The 25,102-nt window shown below is 44.1% G+C and overlaps 1 protein-coding gene across 2 annotated transcripts; it reads left to right on the top strand.

The window, feature by feature from the left end:
- The first annotated feature begins 222 nt into the window (after positions 1 to 222).
- Positions 223 to 24,582, top strand: MOV10 (Mov10 RNA helicase). 2 transcript variants are annotated; one of them, XM_081916318.1, is made up of 22 exons: positions 223 to 720; positions 5,875 to 5,971; positions 7,024 to 7,148; positions 8,437 to 8,660; positions 10,131 to 10,371; positions 12,461 to 12,598; positions 12,906 to 13,065; positions 13,625 to 13,779; positions 14,464 to 14,640; positions 14,845 to 14,992; positions 15,516 to 15,677; positions 15,847 to 15,950; positions 17,157 to 17,254; positions 17,722 to 17,841; positions 18,652 to 18,754; positions 19,551 to 19,668; positions 19,744 to 19,938; positions 20,563 to 20,628; positions 21,346 to 21,471; positions 21,706 to 21,794; positions 22,875 to 22,996; positions 23,890 to 24,582. In XM_081916318.1, exons 1-22 carry the CDS (start codon positions 587 to 589, stop codon positions 23,952 to 23,954), a joined length of 2,967 nt encoding a protein of 988 aa, XP_081772444.1. In that variant the 5' UTR covers positions 223 to 586; the 3' UTR covers positions 23,955 to 24,582. The 2 variants fall into 2 exon arrangements, with proteins under 2 accessions (XP_081772444.1, XP_081772445.1); XM_081916319.1 differs by lacking the exon at positions 223 to 720 and adding an exon at positions 4,996 to 5,137.
- Positions 24,583 to 25,102: the final 520 nt, after the last annotated feature.

Here is a 25,102-nt window from a genome sequence, read left to right as displayed (position 1 = left end):
CAGTGAAGAATGTATTAAAACAACTGAATGTTGGGTGCCTTTTAATAGTACCTAAAATCTGCTGCTTCGCAGTGCAATCCTATCTTTACTTACTCAAGCCCCACTGAATGAATAGAGGTTTGCAACCTTAGCCTGCCTAACAAGAGGAACAGTCATAATCCTCGTTATTAAAGACTTAGCAAAAGTTATTTTGTACATATTCAGTGTTCTTACTTATTTCTTCACCTGTTCCACGTCTAAGCGTTCGACCATTGAGCTCAGGTTATAGAATTGAGCTTTCCTCTCCTTCCTTATTTCTTTCCCCACCCCATGGGTGGACTGATTAAAAAAAAGGAAAACCATCAGCAAGCCTGAATCCTTGGATTGGCAGGGGAAGAGGTGATTGGTTTGTCTCCACCCTTCCCAGGCCGACGAGGAGCCTGAGTCAGCCTGGCCATTAGCTTTCAGTTTCGTTTCTTCCGGTTCAGAGCCGATAGTCTTGCAAGCAGATAAGCTGCAGGCTGGATCATTTCACAGGCGGAGGGAAGCCGGGCAGGCGGATTTGCTGGAGCTTGTTGGTGGGAGCGGAGGCGAGGAAACAACCACCATGCCTAAACGCACCGTAAGGGAGAATAAGGAGATCGGAGAGCGGTTCCTGCAGTTCCTAAACGAATCTGGCAAGGAAAAAGTGAGCAACAAAAAAGAGCTGACGGCGATCTACAATCAGGAGTTTCGGTACAGGTTAGTAGACGAGAGCGATGGGGGGCGGGAGAGGTTCAAGGATGGCGGAGCGGCCAGCATCTCTGCCGCGCAGGAGCTTTTCCTCTCGGCTTCCTGGCTTCGGAATGAAGGGGAAAGCGCTGGAATCCCTACTGAGCAGCAAGCCCAGGCTTGCCCAAAGTGGGACCCCTCCCCCGGGCCTCTCGCTTCATTCAAACTCGCCTCTGGGTCTCCTCGGTGGAGCGGAACTTCGCGCGCCCCGACGCCTTTCCTTTTTGAGTTTGGCAAGCAGCAGCGGCTGCGTTCTCGGCGCAGCGCAAAGGCGCATCCGTGGCGCAAAATGGGGCACGTCGGTGTACTACAGACGGCCGTGTTCGAGGGGAGGGAAAAGGCTGGGGTGGCTTCTCTCAGTTGTTCAGCCTTACATATGAGCGCTCGAGAAGGAGGTTCTGAGGAGAAACACAAGAAAAATGGAGCAAGGATGTGGGGTTGAAGGGAGGGAGTCAGACGGTGCTCAGAGGAAGGGTAGTAGGCGAAGGAAAGGAAGGGCCCCGAGGAGACGATTGGATGGGTTGGCCTCCAGGATAAGTAGACCGGTTTCAGAATGGTTTGGTTGAAACATGCAAGTTGGACGGCGAGCTTTTCCTGTTGATCTTTAAACATGGCCTTCTCTGGTGGGTTCAGAGCAGCCTTCAGCCATGTTTTCTGTGAAGTACCAGACCTTCAAAGCACATTCCCTTCCCCATCCAAAATAATAAAAAAAGGGAACTATGGGAACTGTAGTTTGCCCATCCCAGGCCTGTAATTCACAACTCCTTAAACGACAGTTCCCAGGATTCTCGTGGTCTGACGTGGCTACCGTTGGGTAGGTTGAGGTTAGGAAGGCGGGTAAAATAAATTCTTCCCACATTCCCAAAATAAAGCCCTCAATACACAACTTTGTTCTGTTCACTTCACTCTCCCAGTTCTCATGCTCTAAAATACGCAACAGAAATGAACACACAAGTGCTCAAACAAACCCAACAACACCCAGGACTCCCTTTGAAAATTGTGCATTTGTGGTTTAGTGGTGCAGTGTAGCTAATGGAGTTATTGGGCATTTGCAGACAGTCACTTTTTGGGGATGGGAGCCAATAAAGTACTTGCAAATTCAGGCTTTGACACTTGCGTGTGACCAGAGTCCTTACCCCACCAAAACAGGACATTTTGCAATGAGGAAAGTGACAGGAAAATGCACTGGAAAGTGTGGGGTTAACAATTTTCTGAGGCAACAGCCCGATTCATTGGCATCATCTAACCTCCCCACAAACTTTATTCAAAGAAATTGGGGTAAATTCTCAATAAATAGGCCATCGGGTAATGACCAAAATAGGAAGTGGAAATGGCAACACGAGAGTTCTCTGTCACAATGAGGCGCAGTCTCGGATGGTGAAAAGGCAGAAGACGCTAAAGATTGTTCAAAGATTTTATAGATGAGTTAGGTGCCCCATTTTGCGCCACCCTCCCGTGATTTTCATTCCTACAGATGGGGAAGCCGCATAGTTTGGCTCATTGGATACAAGCCAATTTCTTCCTCTTTGAAGCTGCTTACAGTGACTGTTGTGTTGATATGCATCAGATAGAAGTGGACTATTGCTCATAGGCTGACAACTGCTTTAAAAATAGCAATTTCCCCTCTTTGGGACAATTTTCTTAAATGACCATTTTGGATGTTGGAAAGGAATTTCTCTACTGCGCTCACATTTGTAATTTTTTTTTGGGGGGGGGAATGGAATGAGAAGAATGTTTTAAAAGATAGTGTAGGCATCCCCTGAGAGGGTGTTTTTAAGAATCTGGGAGCACAAGAATGTGGCTGGAGAATTAGAGTTTGGTTTGGAAATTGGTGAATTTGTTGGAGGAGAACCAAAGGGTCACTTTCAGATGTTGTAATTTCTAGAAGGTGGAATTGATTGTAGAAAAAGAGCAAAAGGGACCAAGCTGTGCCATGCCTTAAAAAGATTAATGATTAGTGTTCCTCAGAACAGAACCCTATCTGTGCAAATAACATTGTTTATCTTACTGGTAGGAAGGCTGTTATAAATGGTCAAGGTTTAAGCTGCTAAAAGTATGTGACCATTCTAGTCTGAGGTAACTGGGCCTAGGACAGCAATGTTATTGTGACCTCCCTTCTCCTTTTCAGCAATGTGGAAATGAAAAGGAGTGGGGTATCCACAGACAAGATAGGTGTTTCTGTATGTTTGGAGGGCTCTTCATGGGGTGATGGGGATGGGACGACTTACATTGAGCATTGTGTATGCGCAAAATCCTCCCCTATAAGCAGAGCATTAGAAAAATGGAAAGTAAATCTCCTGAGCAACAACCTAGTTCTAAGGTAAGAAGAGAAAAGCTAGACAGCCTGCTCTACCTCCAGCTGAGGTAGCCTTTTAATCCCCAAACTGCCATCACAGGCTAGCGAAAAGCCATTTTACCCTGAAGAGAGGACAGAGAAACCTGTCAGTTAACCTGATTGAAGAGAGCAGCATGAAAATATCAGGTAACAACAAGGAACCAAGCTGCTGCTTAGCAAACAGTTTATTGTTTGTTCTGTTTATTGTATGCTCACAGTGGAAAGGTGTGAGGTCAAATTTTCTCTTCCTCCCAAGAGCTTTCCCAGGCAGCACACAGAGGAGATGCTCTGCAAGGAGTTCCTTGCTCTACTTCGTGGGCTAACCCAGAAATATTTCTCGTCTGTAGCAGCTTTCTGATGTCAAGGAAATACCGTAAACAACTATCTGGCTTTTAGAAGACATCTGAAGTCAGCCCTGTTTAGGGAAGTTTTTAATATTTGAAGTTTTATTCTGTTTTGAATGTTCTGTTGAAAGCCGCCTAGAGTGGCTGGGGTAGAAATAATCTATTATTTATTTATTTGCTGTCTGCACAACCTGCACCTCACTTTTGAATACAGAGTGTTTATTAATCTTCCCTCCCTGCACTCTTTCACTCAAGTTGGGGACCAGCTGGCTCATCAAGCCCTGAAATCTCCCCCCTTCCCACCTCAGTGTTACAGGCACTTTTGCACTCAAATTCAGGGCTGCTGATGCAGCATGGGAAGCGGAGCTTGTAAGAAACAAGAACAAATTTTCCCATACTGTACTGCTCAGGTTGTGGACTACAGCTACCAGGGCCGCCTTACCCATAGGCGCTAGGGGTGTGGGGTGCCGGGCTCTCAGGGGTGCCAGACCAAGAGCCTGGGGTCCGAGAGTTGAGTCCGGGGAAGAGCCCGTCCATTGGTTGGAGCGCCGCAGCAGGCTCTTCTGCTGCGGGTGGCTCTGTGTCACGAGGTTCAGGGTGACTGTACCAGCAAGACACTGAGACGGCCGGCCGGCTCCACCCTCCTGCATGCCTGGGACTGAGCAACTGGGGGGGGGGGCGCCAGGTGGATCTTTGTACCCCAGCGACGCATATGCTTCAGACAGCCCTGACAGCCACTGAGCTAGCCTTCGCCATATATTTTAATGGCTTGAAGTAGCTTCTCCCAATTTACCTGAACTGTTCTGTGCCAAATGAAATACACTTCAAAGAAACACAGTGGATGCTCGGGTTGCGAACGTGATCCGTGCGGGATGCACATTCGCAACCTGCATCTGCGCACGCGTGGGTTGCGATTCAGCGCTTCTGCACATGCGCGACCGCCGAAACCTGGAAGTAACCCGTTCCGGTACTTCCGGGCTTCGGCGGTCTGTAACTTGAAAAAACACAACCTGAAGCATCTGAAACCTGAGGTATGACTGTACTTTGGTTAGCTCCTGGCAAGACTTGTATGCACAGGATTTTCAATGAGTAGCTAAGTTCAGATTCTTGGAATGTTAAAAAAAGTGTGTGGGGTAGGGAGTCGCAGCACAGTAAAGAAAACACATAATGGCACAAGATTGCTTTTTTGTTTTGGCTGCTCCTTTGGAATTTGTCTGATAGGAAAAGGCTCGTTTTTCAAGGTCATTTGCAAGGGAGTTTGTCTAGGCTCAGTAAGCAAGGAGAGGGAAAAGTCACATTGAACTTTCCCAGGTTTTTATTCTGAGGAGCCTGGGAAGCGACTCTTACATTTCTGAACATGTGCCTGAATTGTTTGGTTCATGTTCTCCAGGCCTGTTAGCTCCTCTCTTCCCACCCTGTCTTTTAAAAAAGAAATCCTAACTTTTTAATTATCCAAAATGTAACAGTACAACAAAATCGGCATTCTAAAACAGTTGGTTAATCCTGTCTTTCTTTCCCAGGAAGTCCCAAGTATGTAAGACACAATTGTCTAAATTTACAAGTAGGACATGAGGCAAAGGAGATGAGTAAACAAAACAATAATGGTTCTCTTCTACCCTCAGTTTATATGAAAACTGCCCAAGCTGCTGCTACAAACTTTTAAGTTGTTATTGAAATCCTAATAGAGAGCAGAAAGTAGTTTAACCAGGTATATGTAGATAGTCATCCTAGAAAATATAAACTGTATACCAAGATGCATATGCTGTTTACCAATTTGTGGTTTTTGTTCATTGATTTGAATGTCATGCTTTTAATGTATAAGCTTCTCAACCAAACATTATAAATAAACAGATTCAGAAAATAAGCCAAATACGGTACTCAGAAGTTGCACAGAAATTCAACAATTGCACAATGATTTCTGCAACAATTGAGCTGTGGTACCTTTAAAGATGAACATATTTATGATCCCATTAATTGTAGATTAGCGTCCCCTTCATCAGGAAAGTTCACAAAAGCTTATTCTACAAAAAAATTAGCTGGACTTTTAGTTTACCACAGTACTCTCTCTGCTTTGATAACAAAGGAACTTTATTAAGAGGAACTTTAAAAGGGGACAAAAAGCAGTTGGATGAACCCTGAAAGACAAACAGTTTCACACATAAATACACAGCAGATGTATTTGGCCAGCAGATTTGTGACTGCCTGCACATTCAGGGCAAGGCAAGGCTCTTGTGCCTTTAAAATACAATGAAGGCAGAAGATTTGTAGTTTTTCCTACTGCAGTGATGCAAGAACTTACTAGGAAAAAAATCCCTTCTATCAACTGTATTGGAAAAGGGGAGTTCCTATGTGTACTGAATTAGATGTTAATCCATCAGAATAGTCCTGCTCAGTTTAGCTTCCTTTGTTGAATAACGGTCTTCTTTCTGTTTCTTGTGTTGGCAGAGAGGATGTTAGAGGACCCAACTTCTCGACTGTTCTCTATGCACTCTGGCGCTTTGGCCTTGCTGGGTTCCATCGGGACTCTGTGATGTTTGGAACGGTGAGAGATGATTATCATTGATTTTTGACTCCTCCTCTGATAACATTGTGTTGAGCAGCTACTAGGCCTGAGGGAGACTGAAACATATGTCTCTTGAGGCCTGTTAAAGTGGGAGGTGGTATGGAGGCCCCCAGTACTGTATATCTTTAGGGCCTACCCTTTCCCACTATCTCTTTTGCTTTACACATTTTTTAAAATGTAAATCTTTCTCAGTTTACTTGAACAATAACAGTGGTGTCCCCATATGTTATTAATTCATCCATTTCAGCTCTTTAGACAGCAAATTCAACTTGTTTGTACCATGTCAAAAAATTATGGTTCCGTTTTGCATTCTTGGGAAGGAAGAAACCAAGCCACCCTTGTACCCAGATTTTCTGCGAGAGGGAAGCCTCAGAAGCCACAAGCCCACAAAAACTAAGGGAACACAGAATTCATGCAGTTAATTTACTGGCACCTGCCATTGACACATTTCAAGGCTGTTACTTGGAAAGAGCCTCCTCTTGAGACTCCAGGAAGCAGCTACCAATTAGTGTAGACAGGGCTGAGTCGAATGCACTGTTGTTCTCACTTGGCATCCGGCAATTCCTTCTATACAGGACAGGCTGGCTGGCCCAACAACTTTTTCCATTCTCGAGTCTGCTTCTCCCTTAATTGCTGTGCTAAACCCTTTTCCATTGAGCAAGAAGCTGCCAAAAGCAGAACAAAGAAAATATATGCAAATCAGTAATTTATACAAGTAGCTGTACTTGATTATTTGACATGGAATCAGAGTTAATCTTGCTGCAAAAGTCTTGGATTTGTTCTTGTTTGTTTTAAACCAGACAGGATACGCAGCCCTGAACATAAGTTTCCATCTAGTATGTAGAGATGGGTTCTACTGAAAATATCCCCCAATGGTGGGGCACTTTGAGAAGGCTCCTTCTGAAGTTGGATTGTATTGAATCCAAAGTATGTTTTTTGACCCATTGTGAACTCCCTGCTTCCTGCTATGAACTTTATTCTCGGAGTCTTCCAGTTGTTCATGGTCACTACACTTTGTTCCCCTTGTGTAGGTAAAGAAAAAAGTAAAGTTTACTGATCAGTACTGGAGACCAACCTATGATGCTGGAGATCAGCCTAACCAGGACCAAAGCCCAGATGCTGCCCCAGCTCCTCGCAGGTCACGTGCTAAGGAAAGGTAACGAAGGAGATGATTAAGACTTAAAAGACTGGGATTGTGTGTGAGCACAACTTTCTAGTACTCTGCATTTCAGAGATAGGTCTTTGCATTCCCGAGTCCCCAGTCCTACCACATAACTGAAAATGGGGCTGGGGTTGGCCCTTGTTTTCAGAGACTTTGGAATCTTCATCGTTATTTAATAAAAAGTTTTCGGACCTCTTTGCTGTGAATATAAACTTGAAAACATAAACTGTGAGCTCTCTCTGACTAGCTCACTAGGGGTAGATAATCAGAATCCATTTAGCCCCTTATTCCTCGCTTATGGCTAGAGCAAATGCAATAAATTATGGGAAATGCAAATGTCCTTAATTTACATAATGCAGGGTAAGTTATTTATATTTGCACGGAATTTGGATTTGGGTATGTGTGTCATAGTATACATGCAGCCTTGGGGATGTGGAAAAAGAATTCTGGTCTTTACCTTAACTCTCACAAAAGCTGGGCAGAGCAGGGAGCTCAATACAGTCTTGCAAGAAAATAAAATTTGAAAGCAACATTTTAAATTCAAGATTCTCAAGAAGCCAGTCACATTGCCAATAGCAGGGGCATTTCCAGGGGCCCCTCAGCTGAAGGTCTTATGAAGACAGAAGGGCCTTCACAAGTATCCTGGTACTAAACTTCCAAGGCCTTTGAATGTAAAAAGCCAATAATGACTCAGTACTTCAAACTGGATCCACTGTGCTGTTGAGGCAAAATATGATAATAATATCCAGTCCTGCTTAGTGCTGGATGAAGTTGTTAGATTACTAACTGTACTTTTGAGCAGCCTTCAGAGACATGCACAACACTCTACCATAGTCTAACCTGGAGAAAACTTTGGCATGGATAAGTGAGGTCAGACTATCTGCTGCTGTTTGTTTGTTTGTTTGTTATATTTTTATCCCACTCTTCCCGCAAGGAGCTCAAGGTGGCATACATAGTGCTCTTCCCCATTTTGTCCTCACAACAATCTTTTGAGGGTAGCTAAGGCTGAGAGCCAGTGACTGGCCTGAGGTCACCCAGTGAGCTTCAGGGCTGAGTTCAGATTTGGTTGGCATTAAAAAGTGTTGCTGTAATGGGTTCAGTTCCTCTTTTTGATACTGGGTCATTATATCTACTTCCTGCTGTACAATAATGTTAGAATATCATTGACACCCTCTGAATAACTCCACATCAGAACATGGGGCATTATCTCGGAGCAATTGCAGATGTGTATATAGGATAGAATATTTTAGGAACTTGTTACTCTGCTGTTTCAATTCCCTAGAGCTGAATTCGTCTCCAAGAAGCATGGAGTGGACATTGTTTCGAGTTGTGATGGGGAGAATGGTAAAATCAGTTTGCATGTGTCTCGAAATGAAGTAAAGAATATTGTAATAGAGGTACAAAATAATGGAGAAAATGAAGTGACGCTGTCAAGTTTCAGAAAACTACGTGGACATCGTGAATTTAAGTTTACTTATAAACAGCTACCTGTGAAATTACAGCCAGGTAACTTATGTGCTTATTTGTTGAAATGTATTGGTTAACCCATTGAAGGGGATTAAACTGGGTAACCATGAGATATGTAAAATATCTCACTACCGTCCAATTAAATAGTTGCAAAAATATTGTTGAAACCCCTTAAAACCCCAAGAGTCAGCTCAAAAGGTATTTCCATTCATGTGAAATATGCTCAAACTTGGGCTTTAGTGAGCCTCCAAGGGCAAGTAGTGCCAGTGCAGAGACAACCAACTTACAAATTATTCAAGCAACTTCTCACCCAAACTGAAAGGACTTCTCTAGCACAAAAAACATAGAAGCCTTTTATATTTATTATTTTACTAGAAATCCGGAATTGTCATTGATATATATTAACAGTATTGTTGTTGATATATATTTTCTTGGAAATTGGAGAGTATGTCACTAAATGGGTGCTGGTGGGTGTGGGGCAGTGTCTGAAATGTCACTGAAGATGAATTGAGGGTCAGTTTGAGTTAGACCCTAATTCAGTTTGATGCGGTCTGTGGTTTGGCTTGGGGTCCAAGGCAAAATCTACTTCAGAAAAACTAAGCTTAATTCTTCCCCCTTTTCACTATATGGATTTCACTCTTTTTTACCTTTTGGCAGAAGTGGATGAAATTTGCAGGCATAGTAACCCTTCTGAGTGGATAAAGCCTACCAGATAATAGAGATATAGATTATGGGGATTTTGTGCTGGGCATATTTTAAAATTTATATATTTTTCTCCCTCCTGAGGGGATGAATCCTGCCAAATTATAGAAGGATAAGGGCAGCCTTTACTGTTTGGAAGAGTTACTCTCTCCTAACATTATTTGGGCAGTTGTTATGAAAATTAACAGATATGAGAGGTATCCCTAGGTAAGAATCCTGCCAAATTGCAGCCAAATAGGTTGAAGGTTTTTGCTGTGCACTTTTTAAAGTTGGTGGGGAGGTGCTTTTTAAAAATTGGTGGGGAAAACAAAAAGGGTCTTGCTCTTTTTTGGAAACAATTTTCCCCTCAGTCTCATGGAATTGAAACCACCATGGCAGTGAAAGGGAAAATCTGATCAAAACTATGGGGAGAAACCCTATTGGCCGCCCCTCATCCTCCTCCAGAATTAAAAATAAAAAAGAAATTTTAAATTGCTTCCCATCACTACCTTTAAGATGACACATAAAAGCACAAAAGAATTCCTAGCATGTTTTGTGTGTGTTTAAGAAGCAAATATTTTATATTCTAGATGAAATTTAAAATAAGTTACCATAAACCATTAACATTTTCTGTTTACTTGATACATTTTAAAACCAGATGATCTGTTAACAGTTAATAAATTGCATTACATATTCTGGAGGGGCATGTATCTCAGTCCCCTGATTTCAGATATTGTTGTTGGAGTTACACTAGAAAGACTGAGAAACAGGCACCCTCCTCCCTCCTCATAGCTTGTACTGTTAAGAGGCTTGTCCTGTTACTTTCAGGAGAAACGTATAGGATCCGAGTGCGCTGTGAGACAAAGGACTACGGATACTTTCCTGTCACCATGATGTTTGATTTTGATAGTGCACAGACTGGACGCTTCATCATTGGACGTTTCATGTCTGCTGTTGCTCACAGTAAATTAGAAGAACAGCTGGCTCCCTCAGCACCTTACAAGCCATACCAAGCCAAACTGCACAAGCCACAGGAAGTTGAGATAGTGGAAGGCATTGCACCAAAAAAGTATGTGGGGATTCTCTGTTAGTGTTGTGTTCTCTCTTGCTTCCTTCTTTGTCAAACCACTTCTCAAATTTATACTCTCTAAGAACTCTGTCCTTATCCAGTCTTGCTGTCTCCTAGCTGTTTTTCTCCTGCCATATAACACTCCTTCCTTCCTTACTACTTTGAATTACTCAGTTTCTTAAGTGTTTTCCTTTCTGATGTCTTTCCCAGCTGATGTAGATATTTAAAACTCTCACCTTGACACTGTACAGCACCTAGCTTTCCATCAGTGCTAAATAAATACACTGGAAGTCTGTCCGACTTCCAAAACATTCGGAAACCAAAGTGCAGCTTTTGATTGGCTACAGGAAGCTCCTGCAGCCAATCGGAAGCCGCATCAGACATTTGGGTTCCAAAGAACGTTCACAAACCGGAACACTCACTTCCAGGTTTGGGAGCCAAAATGTATGAGTACCAAGGCATTCAGGAGCCAAAGTCTGACTGTAATAGGCAACGTCTGAGCTGTTGGGTGGAGCTGGACTTCAGATAGAGTTAGAACTCTTGCTTGTTTATGTCCTTCCATAAGCATTCCGAAGTCTTCACCTCATTCTTCCTCCTAAATCTTCCTTGAGATAAGTCATTCATGAACTACCTATGTGGAGGATTGATTCATGCATGTGTATATACAGCTTAGCTCAGAGCTTTCCAAACTTTTTATTACAGATAGGTAGCCATGTTGGTCTGCCATAGTCAAAACAAAAACAAAAATCCTTCCAGTAGCACCTTAAAGACCAACTAAGTTAGTTCTTGGTATGAGCTTTGGTGTGCATGCACACTTCTTCAGATACATTTTTTTTGTTCAAACTTTTTATGTTGGTGACACAATTTTTAGACATGCGTCATTCACAATACAGTAATTCAGTTTTACTAGCAAACCAGAGGTTAAACTAACTTCTTTCCAGCCCCAGGAGGAGTGCAGGGAGTGTTCACATGACACACCTACACACTGCAGCCGACACATTAATGTGCTGCAACACACAGTTTGGAAAGCTCTGCCACAGCCATTTCTCATCCAGTGAGACTCAAACATGTGAATGGCATCCACAGAAAGGGATAATACTGTGTCTGAGATGTCAGGTGAATTTTTAACTTGTGTATTGATACATTTTTTTTACCAATATTCGCTCTCAAAGCAGCTTACAACAAAAATGCACAGAAAGGGTACAATTATAATACAGATAAATTTTTATGGCTATCTCCTCTAGTTTCTGTCAGTTGATGGTATTGTCCATATTCCAGGCTTTTCCTACAACGGGAGGGAGTCGAAGGAGCTGCTGCTTGTAAATATACCACCTCACTTCCAATTATCTGCATCACTGCATATCAAAGCACTGTCTATAGTGTTTGATCTATGGTTATTGTTCCACAAATGCTAGGAACCACTTGGTGTAATCATCAAGAGGTTGACATGCTTCTGTGAATTTGGCCATCCATGTAGAGCTTTGAGAGGTTCCTGGATCTTCCTTGTAATTGCCCATTCCGGGAATTTGTGAGGCATTGTTGAACTTGCAAGTAAAGGATGCAGACTGCCTACAGGGAGACTGTGCAGAACCTAACATTCTATACCAGGAATCAGCAACCTTTGGGGGCCTATGAGCACATCTGCAAATTGAGGAAACTGTCACAGCCGCTGCTCATGCCACAAGCACTGCAGCTGCACACATGTACTTACTGGTTGCTCTAGCAGTCAGGAGACTCCTGAGGAGTAGACAAGTGCAAACGGATGCAATTAATTGACTTGCCTCCCAGCCCACAGACTAGATAAGAGGGCTTCTGCAGGACAGCAGGCCAAACATATAAGGGTCAACACCAAAGGGAGGTGGTGGGTCACCAGAGGGTGAGAGTGCCACGCCCTTTGATTTTGTATCATTGAATTAATTCTCCTGTGAGAGAAAGGGAAGTATTGCTCGGTGGTAACTGGAATTGTTTGCTTGCTGCTCAGATTGACAGCTTACATGCTATACGGGAGTTAGCATTGCTACAACTGGGGGTTGTCCTGTTACACGTGACATTAATCAATAAAACCTTGCACTGCTTTTTGCCCCTCTAGCACTTTGAACTATGACCTTGAGCAAAAAATACCGCTGCAGCACTACAACTACCCAAAAGACCTGAAGTATCAGGTAGAATGCATGAATAAAGGTCACGCACCCAAAGATGGCACCCGTGAGAAGATTGCACAGCTCCAGTAAGACCGCCCCCCTCCTCCAATGTTTCTTCCCTTATTAAGCGCATATTGCTATATTTTTACAAACTGTTAAACAGTGGAACAAACTCCCTTGGAAGGTGGTGGACTCGCCTTCCTTAGAGGTGTATAAGCAGAAGTTGGATGGCTACCTGTTGGGGGTTCAGTGCATTTCCTGGTTTGGGATGCTGCTGCAGTAATCTATTTCCTGTATTGACAGGAAGTTGGACCAGGTAACTGGTGAGGTTCCTTCCAACTTCATGAATTGAGAAGGTTAAATTTGATTTGATACTATGATTCATTTCCATAGGAGCGACCTGAAAGCTGCCTTGCAGTTTGACAACTACAGTAAGAAGTTTCATCTGCTCCTTTACTTAGAGGAGATCCAGATGGAGGTGGACATTCATCGATATGATCAGTCCGATGTTTGCATGGAAGCAGACAAGAATAGCCCGTTTCTTGTCCTGACGGTAAGCAGCAGACAAAGAGTTCTCTTAGAGAAGAGAGTTTCTCATATTGTGTGAATCATTTGTAGCAGTTAGATCAAGGATGTGGATTGGGCTTTCGGTTGCATGTAGTGTGGGTTGGGGCACTTGTTGGCAGGCCTGGGCTCCTCTCTCCTACCATCCACACTAAAACACACAACCTTCCCCCTCCCAGCACATTAAGATCCCAGCGCCTCTCCGCTGATTGACACTAGGAGGAGCTGAGGAATGTGCACTCCTCAGCTGTTTCCAGTACCTGGGGAGGTGAGAGGAGATCTCAAGGACTTTATGGTGCCCTTTTCCTTTGGTGCTGAGGAGGAACATGCCAATTCAGTGCTGAGCAGTGAAGAGAGTGGTAGAGGTGAACCAGTTGGAGAGCAGGAAGGGGGCAAGCAAGTCAATGTAGAAGTCAGCTGAGGAGGCACCAATGGAAAGGACCAGATTGTGTGCAAGATGCCGCCTTCCCCTCTTCAGGTAGTTATTGGGAGCATGAAGTTAAAAGGGCATGGTTGCCTCTCAGACTGGGTTCTGTTTTCTGCTCTAGGCACCTGGTGTGGCCGAGAACCGCCCATCAGTCCTGAGAGGTGATCATATTTTAGTAACATTGGCTGAAGAACGCAAACGGCACCCACTTGTCCAATACAAGGGCTATGTCCATGCTGTGGAATGGGATAAACTCAAGCTGGGCTTCTCTGACAGGTGAGTCCTCCGGCCTGAGGCTTTGTTTAGACCCCCTTCCATTGAAAATGGAATTAAGATTTCCAACTCAGGTGTGGTTACTTGTAATTTTGTGTTTGTGGACATGTAGCAGATGTAATTCACAACATTGCAGAACCTGCTCTGCCTTTCTTCATCACTTGGCTGTTAAAAGCAAAGGGATATCCTTTGGGTCAGGAGCTGTCAAACCTAGATTTTCACTTGCTAGAGACACCATCAGATGGACAAAACTCAAGAGATGCAATATTGTAGGCAGGCAAAAGAAAGAAGGGGAAGCAAAGTCCAGGAGGTTGGTAGACAGTATTGGAAAGCAAATTCATTAGTTCCAGCAGGTCAGGTGGGACCAGCAGATGAAGTGGAGCAGTTTTGGTCTGTGGCCTTTTGAAGAATGGCTGAAGCGGGTTGGGGGTGGGATTGCCCTGAAGGTTAAGGGGGAAATGGAAGTAGTTGAAAGGGAAAGTTGGATAGTTTGACTTTATGATTGGCCTGAATTGGCAGCAGGTGGCTCTCAAGCGGATGGATTCAGCAAGTGGTATTGTGTGGGGGAAGGGTATGCAAGTTGGAGCTAGAAAGGTTTGTGGAAATTGGTAGCCTGCAAGAGTGACCTGAGATCAGCGATGCCCAGAGCTTGTTGGTAATTTATTCAGCACCCTTTCCTTTTCCCAGGTTGACATCTCGCTTCATCAATAAAATGAAGTTTGATGTAAACTTCACCTTCTGTCGTCTGCCGTTACGAGTCCAGCATCGTGCCGTTGACCTTGCCCAAGAGAGGCAACTTCAGAACCTGCTATTCCCAACTTTCTCACTGGGACATTCTCTACTCACTGCCGGTCAGCTGCTCAAGTGAGTGTATGGAAAGGAAGCAGGGAGAGATTGGAAGTGGACAAAGGTCCCTTTCTGCCATGGAAATGCCCTAACTTTATGGAGATCTTAGAGCTGAGGGTTCATATGAGTATGTGGTATGAGCGTGCCTTTTTACTTTCTCTTTGCCCTGCGCTTTGGTACCTCTTCTTTTTTCTCACTCACTCTTCCCACTCACTCTTTCAGATTATATGACCGGAATCTGGAGAGCAACCAAGAGCAGGTGAAAGCTGTCTGTCAGGTGGTAGCAGGCATGTCCAGACCAGCTCCATACCTTATATTTGGGCCACCAGGTACGGGCAAGACAGTCACTATGGTGGAGGCCATTAATCAGGTGAGGAGAGAACTTGATCACTGTGATTAGATTAGCATTGAGTATACAGTGGTACCTCGGGTTACAGATGCTTCAGGTTACAGACTCCACTAACCCAGAAATATTACCTCAGGTTAAGAACTTTGCTTCAGGATGAGAAGAGAAATCGTTCAGCCGCGGTGCAGCAGCAGCAGGAGGCCCCATTAGCCAAAGTGGTGCTGCAGGTTAGGAACAGTTTCAGGTTAAGAACAGATCTTCAGAACGAATTAAGTTCTTAACCCGAGGTACCACTGTACTATTAAATGCGGGAGAGAAATAGACTTGCTTAAGAGTATTGAAATGATGGAACTGGGATACTCACCTAATTCAAGAATCTTGCAGAAACCTAACTGGTTTGTTATCATCCCAATCTTGCATCCTGCAAGTCTGGACCAGTCTCAGGGTAACTCTTGAGCCCTCTGAATGCTACCATTCCTTATAAGCCTGGAAGTGTTTTCTTTGGCTGGCCACCAGTCCCCCAGTATTATTTCCCTATTCTACTCAGGTACTAAAGCATGTTGAGGGTTCCCACGTGCTTGCCTGCGCCCCCTCCAACAGTGCCTCTGACCTGCTCTGTCAGCTCCTCCTGAAACATCAGGACAGCAGGAAGATCTACAGGATGAATGCTAGCAGCAGGGATTACCGCACCATCCCTGAGGATATCAAGGTATATACTAGTTCCATGTGTCCAAGCTAAATGTTCTGTCCTACCTAGGGTTCTTTATTCACTCCTCTCAGGGTAGTAAGCTTGTAGTACCCTCTTCCTCCCCGGATACAAGGTGAACAAGGATGTTGCTAGAGCCCAGCTTATGGCTAATACCTGTTTTTGCTTCTAGCATGTCTGTAACTGGGACAAGAAACTGGATTCTCCCGTCTTTCCTAGCAGGGAGATTCTAGAAAACTACCGAGTGATCATCACCACCCTGATAACAGCAGGAAGGTAAGAAGGCTCAGATATCATTCAAAAATGACAAATGTGAATAGGTGAGAAGTGAAAATCTGTATGTGTTTGCATATATAGTGGGGAAGGCATAATATGTTTAGATGGAAAACTGTTTTGTTACCATTGTTGCCACAAAATTTTAAATAAACCCTTTCACATTCTCTTTGCCAGTCACCACTGAAGGAGATGGAATACATAAATGCATGCATCATTTTATTTGTGTTCCGCCTTTCCTTAGTTAAAACCATGCTCAAGGCCGCTTACAACATAAAAAGTTACATAATTACAAGCATAAAGTAGTTCTAAGCAATAAATAAAACATTGAAAAATACACAACCACGTTAAACATTTCCACGTGAATCATAATAAGATCTAAAATAAAGATAGAAAAAATAATCAATAGCAGCAGCAGCAGCAGCACCCCCCCCCTAAAAAAAATCCCTAAATAACAGCCCTCAGGTATTGCAGCTGGCGTAAGTCAGGACTTGCCCTCCCAGGCCAGGTGGAAATGGTCTGCAAGGAAGGGAGCAGGTATTCCAGGACTCACAGCCAAGATGGTCTTTATTAGCTATTTTTGAGAGAAAATGTTTTAGTTGTCAGTTGATGCAATTCACCAAGACACCAATCTGAAGCACAATTCTTTCTTCTGGGCATGTTACATTGCTATCTGTGAAACCTAAAACCAGAGTTAAGACCATAGTGACACAGCTGCTACCGAAGGCCCTGGTTTAGTACTCAGGACGCCACATAACTGCTGTTTGCCACCATGTGAATGGAATCCAGACCAAAACAGAAATGGCATTTTTGGTGGCAGCCATGTTACATAGAATCACAGACATGGAAGGGACACCAAGGGTCATCTAGTCTGCCCTGCAGTGCAGGAATCACAGCTAAAGAATCGGTGACAGATGGCCATCCAACCTCTGTTTAACAACCTCCAGTGAAGGAGAGTCCACATTCCAAGCAGTCCATTCCAGTGGCGAACAGCTCTTGCCATCAGAAAGTTCTTCCTAATGTTTATTCTGAATCTCCTTTCTTGCAATTTGAACCCACTGATTCTGTTCCTACCCTCCGGGACATCAGAAAACAAGCTTCTTCCTCCATCTTCCATGTGACTCCTCTGTTAAATGGCCACTTGATGTGGTTGTCCTCTAGCTGGGAAGTCAGATATCCTCCATGTGCTCCCTTTTGTTTCTCTGCTAGGGTGGTCTATGCTCAGTTCCCTCCGGGACACTTTACTCACGTCTTCATCGATGAGAGTGGTCATGCTGAGGAACCTCAGTGCCTGATTGCCATTGCAGGTGCGTTTTCTACCCTGAAAAGGATTGTCATTTCTGTGGGAAACGTTTTTTTAAACATGCTGGTTTTTAATGGAACAGAATGCAAACTTTCATTTTATTCACTAAACTGACAGGGTTCATTGTGGGGCAATTGCTTTGTCATGCATGTTCTCGGTAGCATGTTTCACTATGTTCAGCCCCCAGAAGGTGGGATTCAGGAAGGCCCTGAATCGAAATGTTTCTTCCTAAAACGTCCTTCACTCATTTTAAACAGCATTAAGCTTATCTTGTTTGCTTTCTGTATTTGCTTCCGCTGTTGATGATCAGGCTGCCTTTCCCAAAACACATTCCAGGTCGAGTCAGTTCTGTAGTTCTAAGCTTTATTCTGCTTTAGGGGAAAGCAGATTAAAGTTCAAGCCCCAGGACTCTGCTTATGGACCAGACTGAGCAAATGGCTAGAGCCCTGTCCTTTTCTCCTCTTCCTTTAGGCATCCTAGCCATGATGGACCCAAGGACTAATGCTAAAGGAGGTCAGCTGGTTTTGGCAGGTGATCCCCAGCAACTGGGACCAATCCTGAGGTCTCCTCTGGCTAAGGAGCATGGCTTAGGTGAGTAAGGAGCAGGTAGCAATTTTTTAAAAACCCACTGACATGTATTTTATTTTGCTTTGCGTGGCATTTCATGCAAGTTGAGGTATCTGTTCTTAAGGTTGGGAGGAGGAGGAGCATAAATCATTTGAGCTCTGTGCTGAAATCTTCCTAGTGGGTTTTTAAGTGGGCAATGGTTGATTCGACCAAAGGAGTCTCTGTGCGGACTCCTCCCTTGTTGAACAGTCTGCTTCTAGGCTCAATTCATGCAATGCCAGCAATACAGTTGTTGCAGCAGATGCAACCCATGTGGCGATTTGAGGAAGGGCCAAGGCTCAGTGATAAGAGAATGGGGGTTGCCTGCAGAAGGTTCCAGGTTCAGTCCTTGGCATCTCCAGATTAAAGCTGGGAAAGACGCTTGCCTGAAATGTGGGAGAGCTGCTGCCAATCAGTGTAGACAGTGCTGAGCTAGATGGACCCTTGGTCCAGGCTCAGTATGAAGCAGCTTCCTCGGTGCTTCTTGCGCTGTTTCTGCAAAACTGCACCATACAGCTGGCAATTATGTTAAGTGCATAAACAAAACACTCTGAAAACGAGAGATTTTTGCAAGTTGACTCAAATTATGTGAGCGTGTTTCACACAAATGGCTTGCCCCTCTTGAGGTTGCTCCTGCATCGTTCTTGTTCTTAGCAGCAACTGTGCTGCAGGACAGGGGCATGAATTGGGCCTTAGCGCTGTTCTGAAAAAAGGTTTAGAAAAAGTTAAGAGAGTTCCCAGCCCCAGTCCCTTGCATTCATTTGGAAGCTCTGAGCAGCATCTCGGCTCTTATAGGACTTTCCCTGCTGGAGCGGCTGATGCTTGAAAACTCACTGTACGCAAAGAAGGATGGGAGCTACAATCCACAGTTTGTCACTAAGCTGCTGCGTAACTACAGGTACATTCACCGCTCTGCCTCAGGATTCCAGCAGGTGGCGCACAAGTGTGTCTGTATGGATCTTGCCTATTTAATGTAACACAGGTTACATTAGGTTGACTTGAGTGGGATTCCTGGGTTCTGTCTTCCCAATTCAGGTTGATAAGTGGACTGGGCCAGCTTCTTAAGAGACTATAGCAGAAGTGGGGCCAGCCAATGCTTTATACTAATGCAGGAAGATTGCCAGTTACTGTTAAACAATGATCTTCTTGCCCTAAAACACAGACAAAACGTTTATTTTACTTGAGGGTAAGATATCAGAAGAGTGACTTGAACTAGGGACTGGAATGAGAGATTCAGGTCTGGATCCCAGATGTTTATAGACCCATTTCATGGAAGGAAGCCACTGCCTTCAAAGAATAGCGACATCTAACACATTTTTACAAATTGCAGTCTGTAAACGTCGTGTTTTACAACTACTACTACCCTTTCCTTTTCAGAGGGATGGCCTTCACACAGAGGCAAGTTTTGCCTCTCCCACAGCCTCTTGGCCCATTTCCTAATAAGAAAAGCACTCGCTCACCTTCACACACTCAGCTCCTGCCAACTTGTGAAAGTTATTTACAAATGGCATGGCATGGAGGCCGCCCATTTACCATTTGTATCTAAGTGAAAAGGATCAAACGCTGCTGCAGCACCAGGGGGCCCATTTTGTGTAATGTGGCATTGCATTATTATGAGCATAAGAGGAAAGTGACTTGCCTTGGTCCAAAGGATCTTGTATGTGCTAAATTATTGTCTTCCTTGCCCCCCCCAGGTCCCATGCTGCCATCCTCAAGTTCCCCAATGAGAAGTTCTATGATGGGGAGCTGCAGGAGCATGGCAACCGCCTCATCACTGAGTCCTACTGCAAATGGAAGGAGCTGGTGAAGCAGGTGAGGAGCGGTAGACACCTGGGAATTCTGCCATAGGCATGAGCACAGCTGAGTCGGCATGCTTTCCCCTTGCAGGGGTTTCCCATCATCTTTCACGGAGTCTGCGGGGAAGACCAGCGTGAAGGGAACAGCCCTTCGTTTTTCAACACAGCCGAGGTTAAAGTGCTGACTGACTACCTCAAAAAACTGCTCCTGGAGGAGCAGGGCAAGAAAGGCATGTCTCGCCTTTCCCCCAAAGAGATTGGAGTCATCTCTCCATACAGGAAACAGGTGAGATCTTCTGTTGGTCCCAGCTCACTGAACAAGATTCCCTTCCAGGAGTCATGGAAACTTGGAGCCTCTTCATTGGCCAAGTTGTCCTCCAACTTAGGTGGTTGCAACTAGTTATATGCATGCATGTGGTCAGTGGAAGGATGCACTCTGCTGTAGACAGATGCCACGGCTGTTACGGTTGGAGCAGCTAAAAATGTGGCGTGGCAGTCATATAACTTGCTTTTGGGTGGTTGCAGCTAGTCATGTGTGGCCCAGGCTATGTCTTGCATTCTCCATGTGGATGCTGTGAATGGTTGTGCTAAAGGTAGCAGTGACTGCAGGGCCAATATAGTATAGCCTTTGCCCAGGGTCTGACTCCTTCCTGCACCACTCCCATCATCTCTACCAGGAATATCAGACCAGTTACTCCCACTGCATCAACAGAGAATTAAAGGCTACCCTGCCCATTTGTGGCAGGGAAGATTTTTGAAGCCACCATTCCTATTTAGTGGCCCTAAGGAATTCATCCATTTGCTAAGGGCATTAGACAGCAGACATGCAGCATTCTTGCCTGATAGAAACTGAATTGGACAATAAGAATGAGGGGGTGCACGAATAACTGGTTTTGCTTTTCTCTCCCAGGTGGAGAAGATAAGAAAAGCCATTGGTCTGGAACTAAAGGGTGTGAACGATATCAAGGAACTAAAGGTGAGACTTAAGTTTTCCTGCCAGTCGTGCCGAGGGAGAAATGGTTTGGATATATATCCACATCAGACATGGTGCATCTTAAATAAGAATAGCTTTGTTGCACCCAACCAAAAATCCATCAGTTCTGCTACTTGTGTGTCCAACAGTGGGTAATCATATGGTCCAAAAAAGTTCCCAAGTGAGGTTTTGTATGATGAAGTATGCCTTCTTACATCAAAGTGCTGTGGGAACAGATTAAGCACTGCATCAAGGACAGAAACACAATAAGTTGCTTTATATGGAATCTGACTATTGGTCCATCTAACTCAGTATTGTTTACATCAGGGCCTTCCAGATTTGGCTCTCCAACTGTTATTGGACTACATCCCTAGCTAGCAGGACCAGTGGTCAGGGATGATGGAAATTGTAGTCCAAAAGCAGCTAGAGACTCAAGATTGGAATACCCTGGTCTACACTGATTGGCTTTCAGGCAGGAGTTTTCTTCAGCCTTTCTGAAGATGCCCTCCAGATGGTGATTGACTTACAACTACAGCATTGCCATTATCTACGTTGATGGGAGCGGTTGTCCTGCAACATCTGGAGGGCAGTGGGATCAAGCATCTCAGTACCAGGAGGAAGAAGGCCCCAAGCTAAGCTGCTTGCCTTTCCTGAGTTTGGGATTTGAAGATTTATTTTCCTAATCTTTGTTATCTGGCTATTCTTCTTCTCTCCCTCCAGGTTGGCTGTGTTGAAGAGTTCCAGGGCCAAGAGCGGCGTGTGGTGCTCATCTCAACAGTGCGCAGCAGCAGCAATTACTTCAATATAGATGAGGAGTTCAGCATAGGCTTCCTTCAGAACCCCAAGGTACAAATCTGGGCACATCATCCTATAATCTTCAGAAAGGCCCTTGTCGCCTTTCCTTTGGGATCCAGGGCAGGTCAAGAAACACTATACCTGCGTTCCTCCCCTCCAGAGATTGCGAGAGAAGCAGTACCATTTGTGGCTTGGCTTGGTCATAGTGTGTTTCTGAATGTAATCTTCACTTACTGCCAGGCCAGGTGGATTAATTTTTCTTCTTTTTCTTCTCTCCACTTTCAGCGCTTCAATGTGGCCATTACAAGAGCCAAGGCACTCTTGATAATTGTAGGAAATCCGGCTACTCTCAGCAAGGATCAGTGCTGGAGCGAGTAAGTGTTGCCCTCCAATTCCTACACCCTCTTATAATAATAATAATAATAATAATAATAATAATAATAATAATAATAATAATAATAATAATATTTTTTTATTTATACCCTGCCTTTCCCGGTTCAAAAACTGGTCTCAGGGCGGCTAACAACAAATTCAAAACACTTAATTGTAAAAGCAGCATAAAATATAGTATAAAAACATGAATAACAATAAAATTCAAAATTCAGAAATAAGCATTAGATGACGCGGGTGGCGCTGTGGGTTAAACCATGGAGCCTAGGACTTGCCGATCGGAAGGTCGGCGGTTCGAATCCCCGCGACGAGGTGAGCTCCCATTGCTCGGTGCCTGCTCCTGCCAGCCTAGCAGTTTGAAAGCAAGTCAAAGTGCAAGTAGATAAATAGGTACCGCTCCAGCGGGAAGGTAAACAGCGTTTCCGTGCGCTGCTCTGGTTCGCCAGAAGCGGCTTAGTCATGCTGGCCACATGTACACGCTATACACCGGCTCCCTTGGCCAATAAAGCGAGATGAGCGCCGCAACCCCAGAGTCGGCCACGACTTGTTGTGCCTGTAGCCTGGGCGAATAGATCATCCTGCCCCTGTCAAGGTGTTGCATTTATATAGACCTTTGGTTTTTTATGAACATGAATGTGCCATATCTTGAATCAGACTGTTGGTTCATATAGCCTGGTATTGTCTACTTTGACAGGCTTCAGCTTACCAAGACCTCGATGTAAAATCTTTTCCAGCCCAGGTATTTGATATGCCAGGAACTAAACATGGGATCTTGTTATTGCAAAGTAGGTGCTTACCTCTGTGGCTCCCTGTCCTGGGGACATGCAATTCTAATCACAGCACACCCTTAAGCAAGAACTGATGTTGAAATATACTTCATAGCCAATGGTTACTTAAGAATTAGGACTTGAGCCATTTCAGGCAGCAGAGCTACATCTGAACAAGAATCCCCTCGGCTATTCTGGTTTAGCGCAAATATATCCTTTAAAAATTATTCTGACTTCCTCTAAAGCTCATGGGTCAGGCTGGTGGTATTAACACTACTATTTTATTGGCGCCCCTAGGTTTCTCAAGTATTGCAAGGACAATAATGCATGCCGAGGATATTGGTATGAGGCAGATGAGAATGAAGAGGATGAGGTGCTGGTAGAACTCGCTTCTCTCTCCTTGAATAGCCAGCCAGAAGGTAAGAGGCGAAAGTGATCTGAATTGTACTCCAGTTATTTCATGGATGTATAGTAATCCTAAATGCATAGCAACTAACCTGAAAAGCCTTTTCAGAGTTGGGGAAGCCCAAGGAGGCTGCTCAGTTGACAGTTCTAGTAATTCTCTGCTGGGTTCCATCTGTGACTTGGAGAGTGGATGAGCAGTTACCAAAATAAATGCAACCATCTGAATCTTGTTGAAATACTTCCATGGCTGTATTTTTTTTTTTTTCAATTCCTGTGTGTTGTACAATGGATAGGGTTGCAGAAGCCACCCTTTCTACCTCCCAGCTTTATTTAAAAAGAGAAAGATCAGCATTTTGTTCAACCACAAACCCATCTGACCAAAGCCAATGTTCAATTTTATTTTTGCACATTTTCTGCAAGGGCTCATCATCAATTTTCATCCAAATGGGGGGGGGGTGTTGATTGTTTAGAAATCCTGCTTTCTTTCTAAGCACGCGCGCACACAAACACACACAAACACACAATGTGGACTTTGACTGCTACTCACTTCATATATTTTGAGGAATAAGGATTGCAAAATAACATAGCATAAATGATTTTTGTTGGACAAAGTCCTGTGTATTTATTTTAAAGAAATGCCTATCTTTTAAGTACCCCTGAAGGCTGCCTTGTCAGTGCAAGGGGCTGCACATTGTCAAGGTGATGGGTGCTTGAGCGCAGAGGAAAGTCCTGGCAGCTGGAGCTAGGCAAGTCCTCACAATGCAGCACAGGTCCTTCGGCTATAACATATTCCCCACCAATAAACTGGCAGCACTGGAGCATGTCAGATCAATTTGGAAGCAAGGGCAAACTAAGGATGCACTTTCTTTTGCTCTTCACCTCTTCATCTGGTTTTCCTTCTCTGCAGGCAACAATTCTGGTGAGAGTCACCTCCAGCAGCAAGTGGACCCAGAATGGCCACATGAGCGCTGAGGACCTGTACTGCCTTAAATCCTGGTACTGCTACTGCAGCCTGTATTCTTGAATAAGTTATTTCTCCTGTTTACATACTGAAAAAGCAGATGATGGCCCAACTATAAATGAATCATGTTTGAGCTCCCTATTACTATTTATCTCAGGGGGTTAAAGCCAGAATATTATAAAGAAATCCTAATTGTGCAAGAGGGAATGCAGTGTGCTGTTACCTGCATAAACCTAATGCAGTGTAAATTCACTTTCTTGTTGTGCAAGACTTCTCTGCATTCCTTCCTTTTGTGTCCAGCGGTGTATGAGAAAGGGCTGGTATTAGTTTGAAACGCAGATGTGCTGGATTATAAAGCAATCAGAAATAAGAAAAGACCTGGGAATGGCACTGAGTGCAGAGGCTTAACCTCTCCTTTTGAAACTGGCAGGAGGAAACACTCCCTCCCTTTTTGCGGTTCAGAGACTGACAGCTAGATTTCTATTTCAAGCTGCATTTAAAGTTTATCATGAAATTGTTTTGGGGGACCAGGGGGAAGATGAACCTTAACTTTTAAGCCCTTCCCATTTCCAAGACTGTATCAGATTTTATCAGGTGTTTTTTCTACTGGATTGTCATTAAAGCTTCTAGAATTTACAACGTGTATTATGTTATTGAATGAGACACTGCCCTGCTTTCCCTTTCCACCCACCTTCCTGTTGTAGTACTGTTAGAAAAAAGAGAGAACGGGGAGAAGGAGAGTAGGTCAAGTACACATTCTAAGTTTCAAAGTACATGCCTTTTTAGCACATTCTTGGGACTGCCCCTGCTGTCGTCTTTACAAAAAACTTGTTGTGGCTCTGTCTGGATCAGAGTCACAACAGTGTATGCAAGGAATTCAGTTTAGCCTGCACCTGTGTTATGCTCTTTTTCTAACTTCTGCCTCTGATGCAGCCTGCTGGAATCTGGAATCTCCAGCAACTAAGGTATTGGATTACCCCATGTTTGAGTATTGAAAGGGAAATAAAACTTAACCCCTTGGAGAAATAACTTTCCTGCCGCAACATGTATTGTAGAAGGATGTTATGCTGTAGTTTAGACAAACAGAGGTCCTTTTCTTGCAGGAGTCTTTCAGGAGTTGGGAAACATGCTTTTTTCTTTCTCACCCCATGGATAAGTA

Source organism: Podarcis melisellensis (assembly GCF_964234715.1).
Source record: "Podarcis melisellensis genome assembly, chromosome: 6".
Taxonomy (NCBI): Eukaryota; Metazoa; Chordata; class Lepidosauria; order Squamata; family Lacertidae; genus Podarcis; species Podarcis melisellensis.
This window is presented reverse-complemented; position numbering and strand designations above follow the sequence as displayed.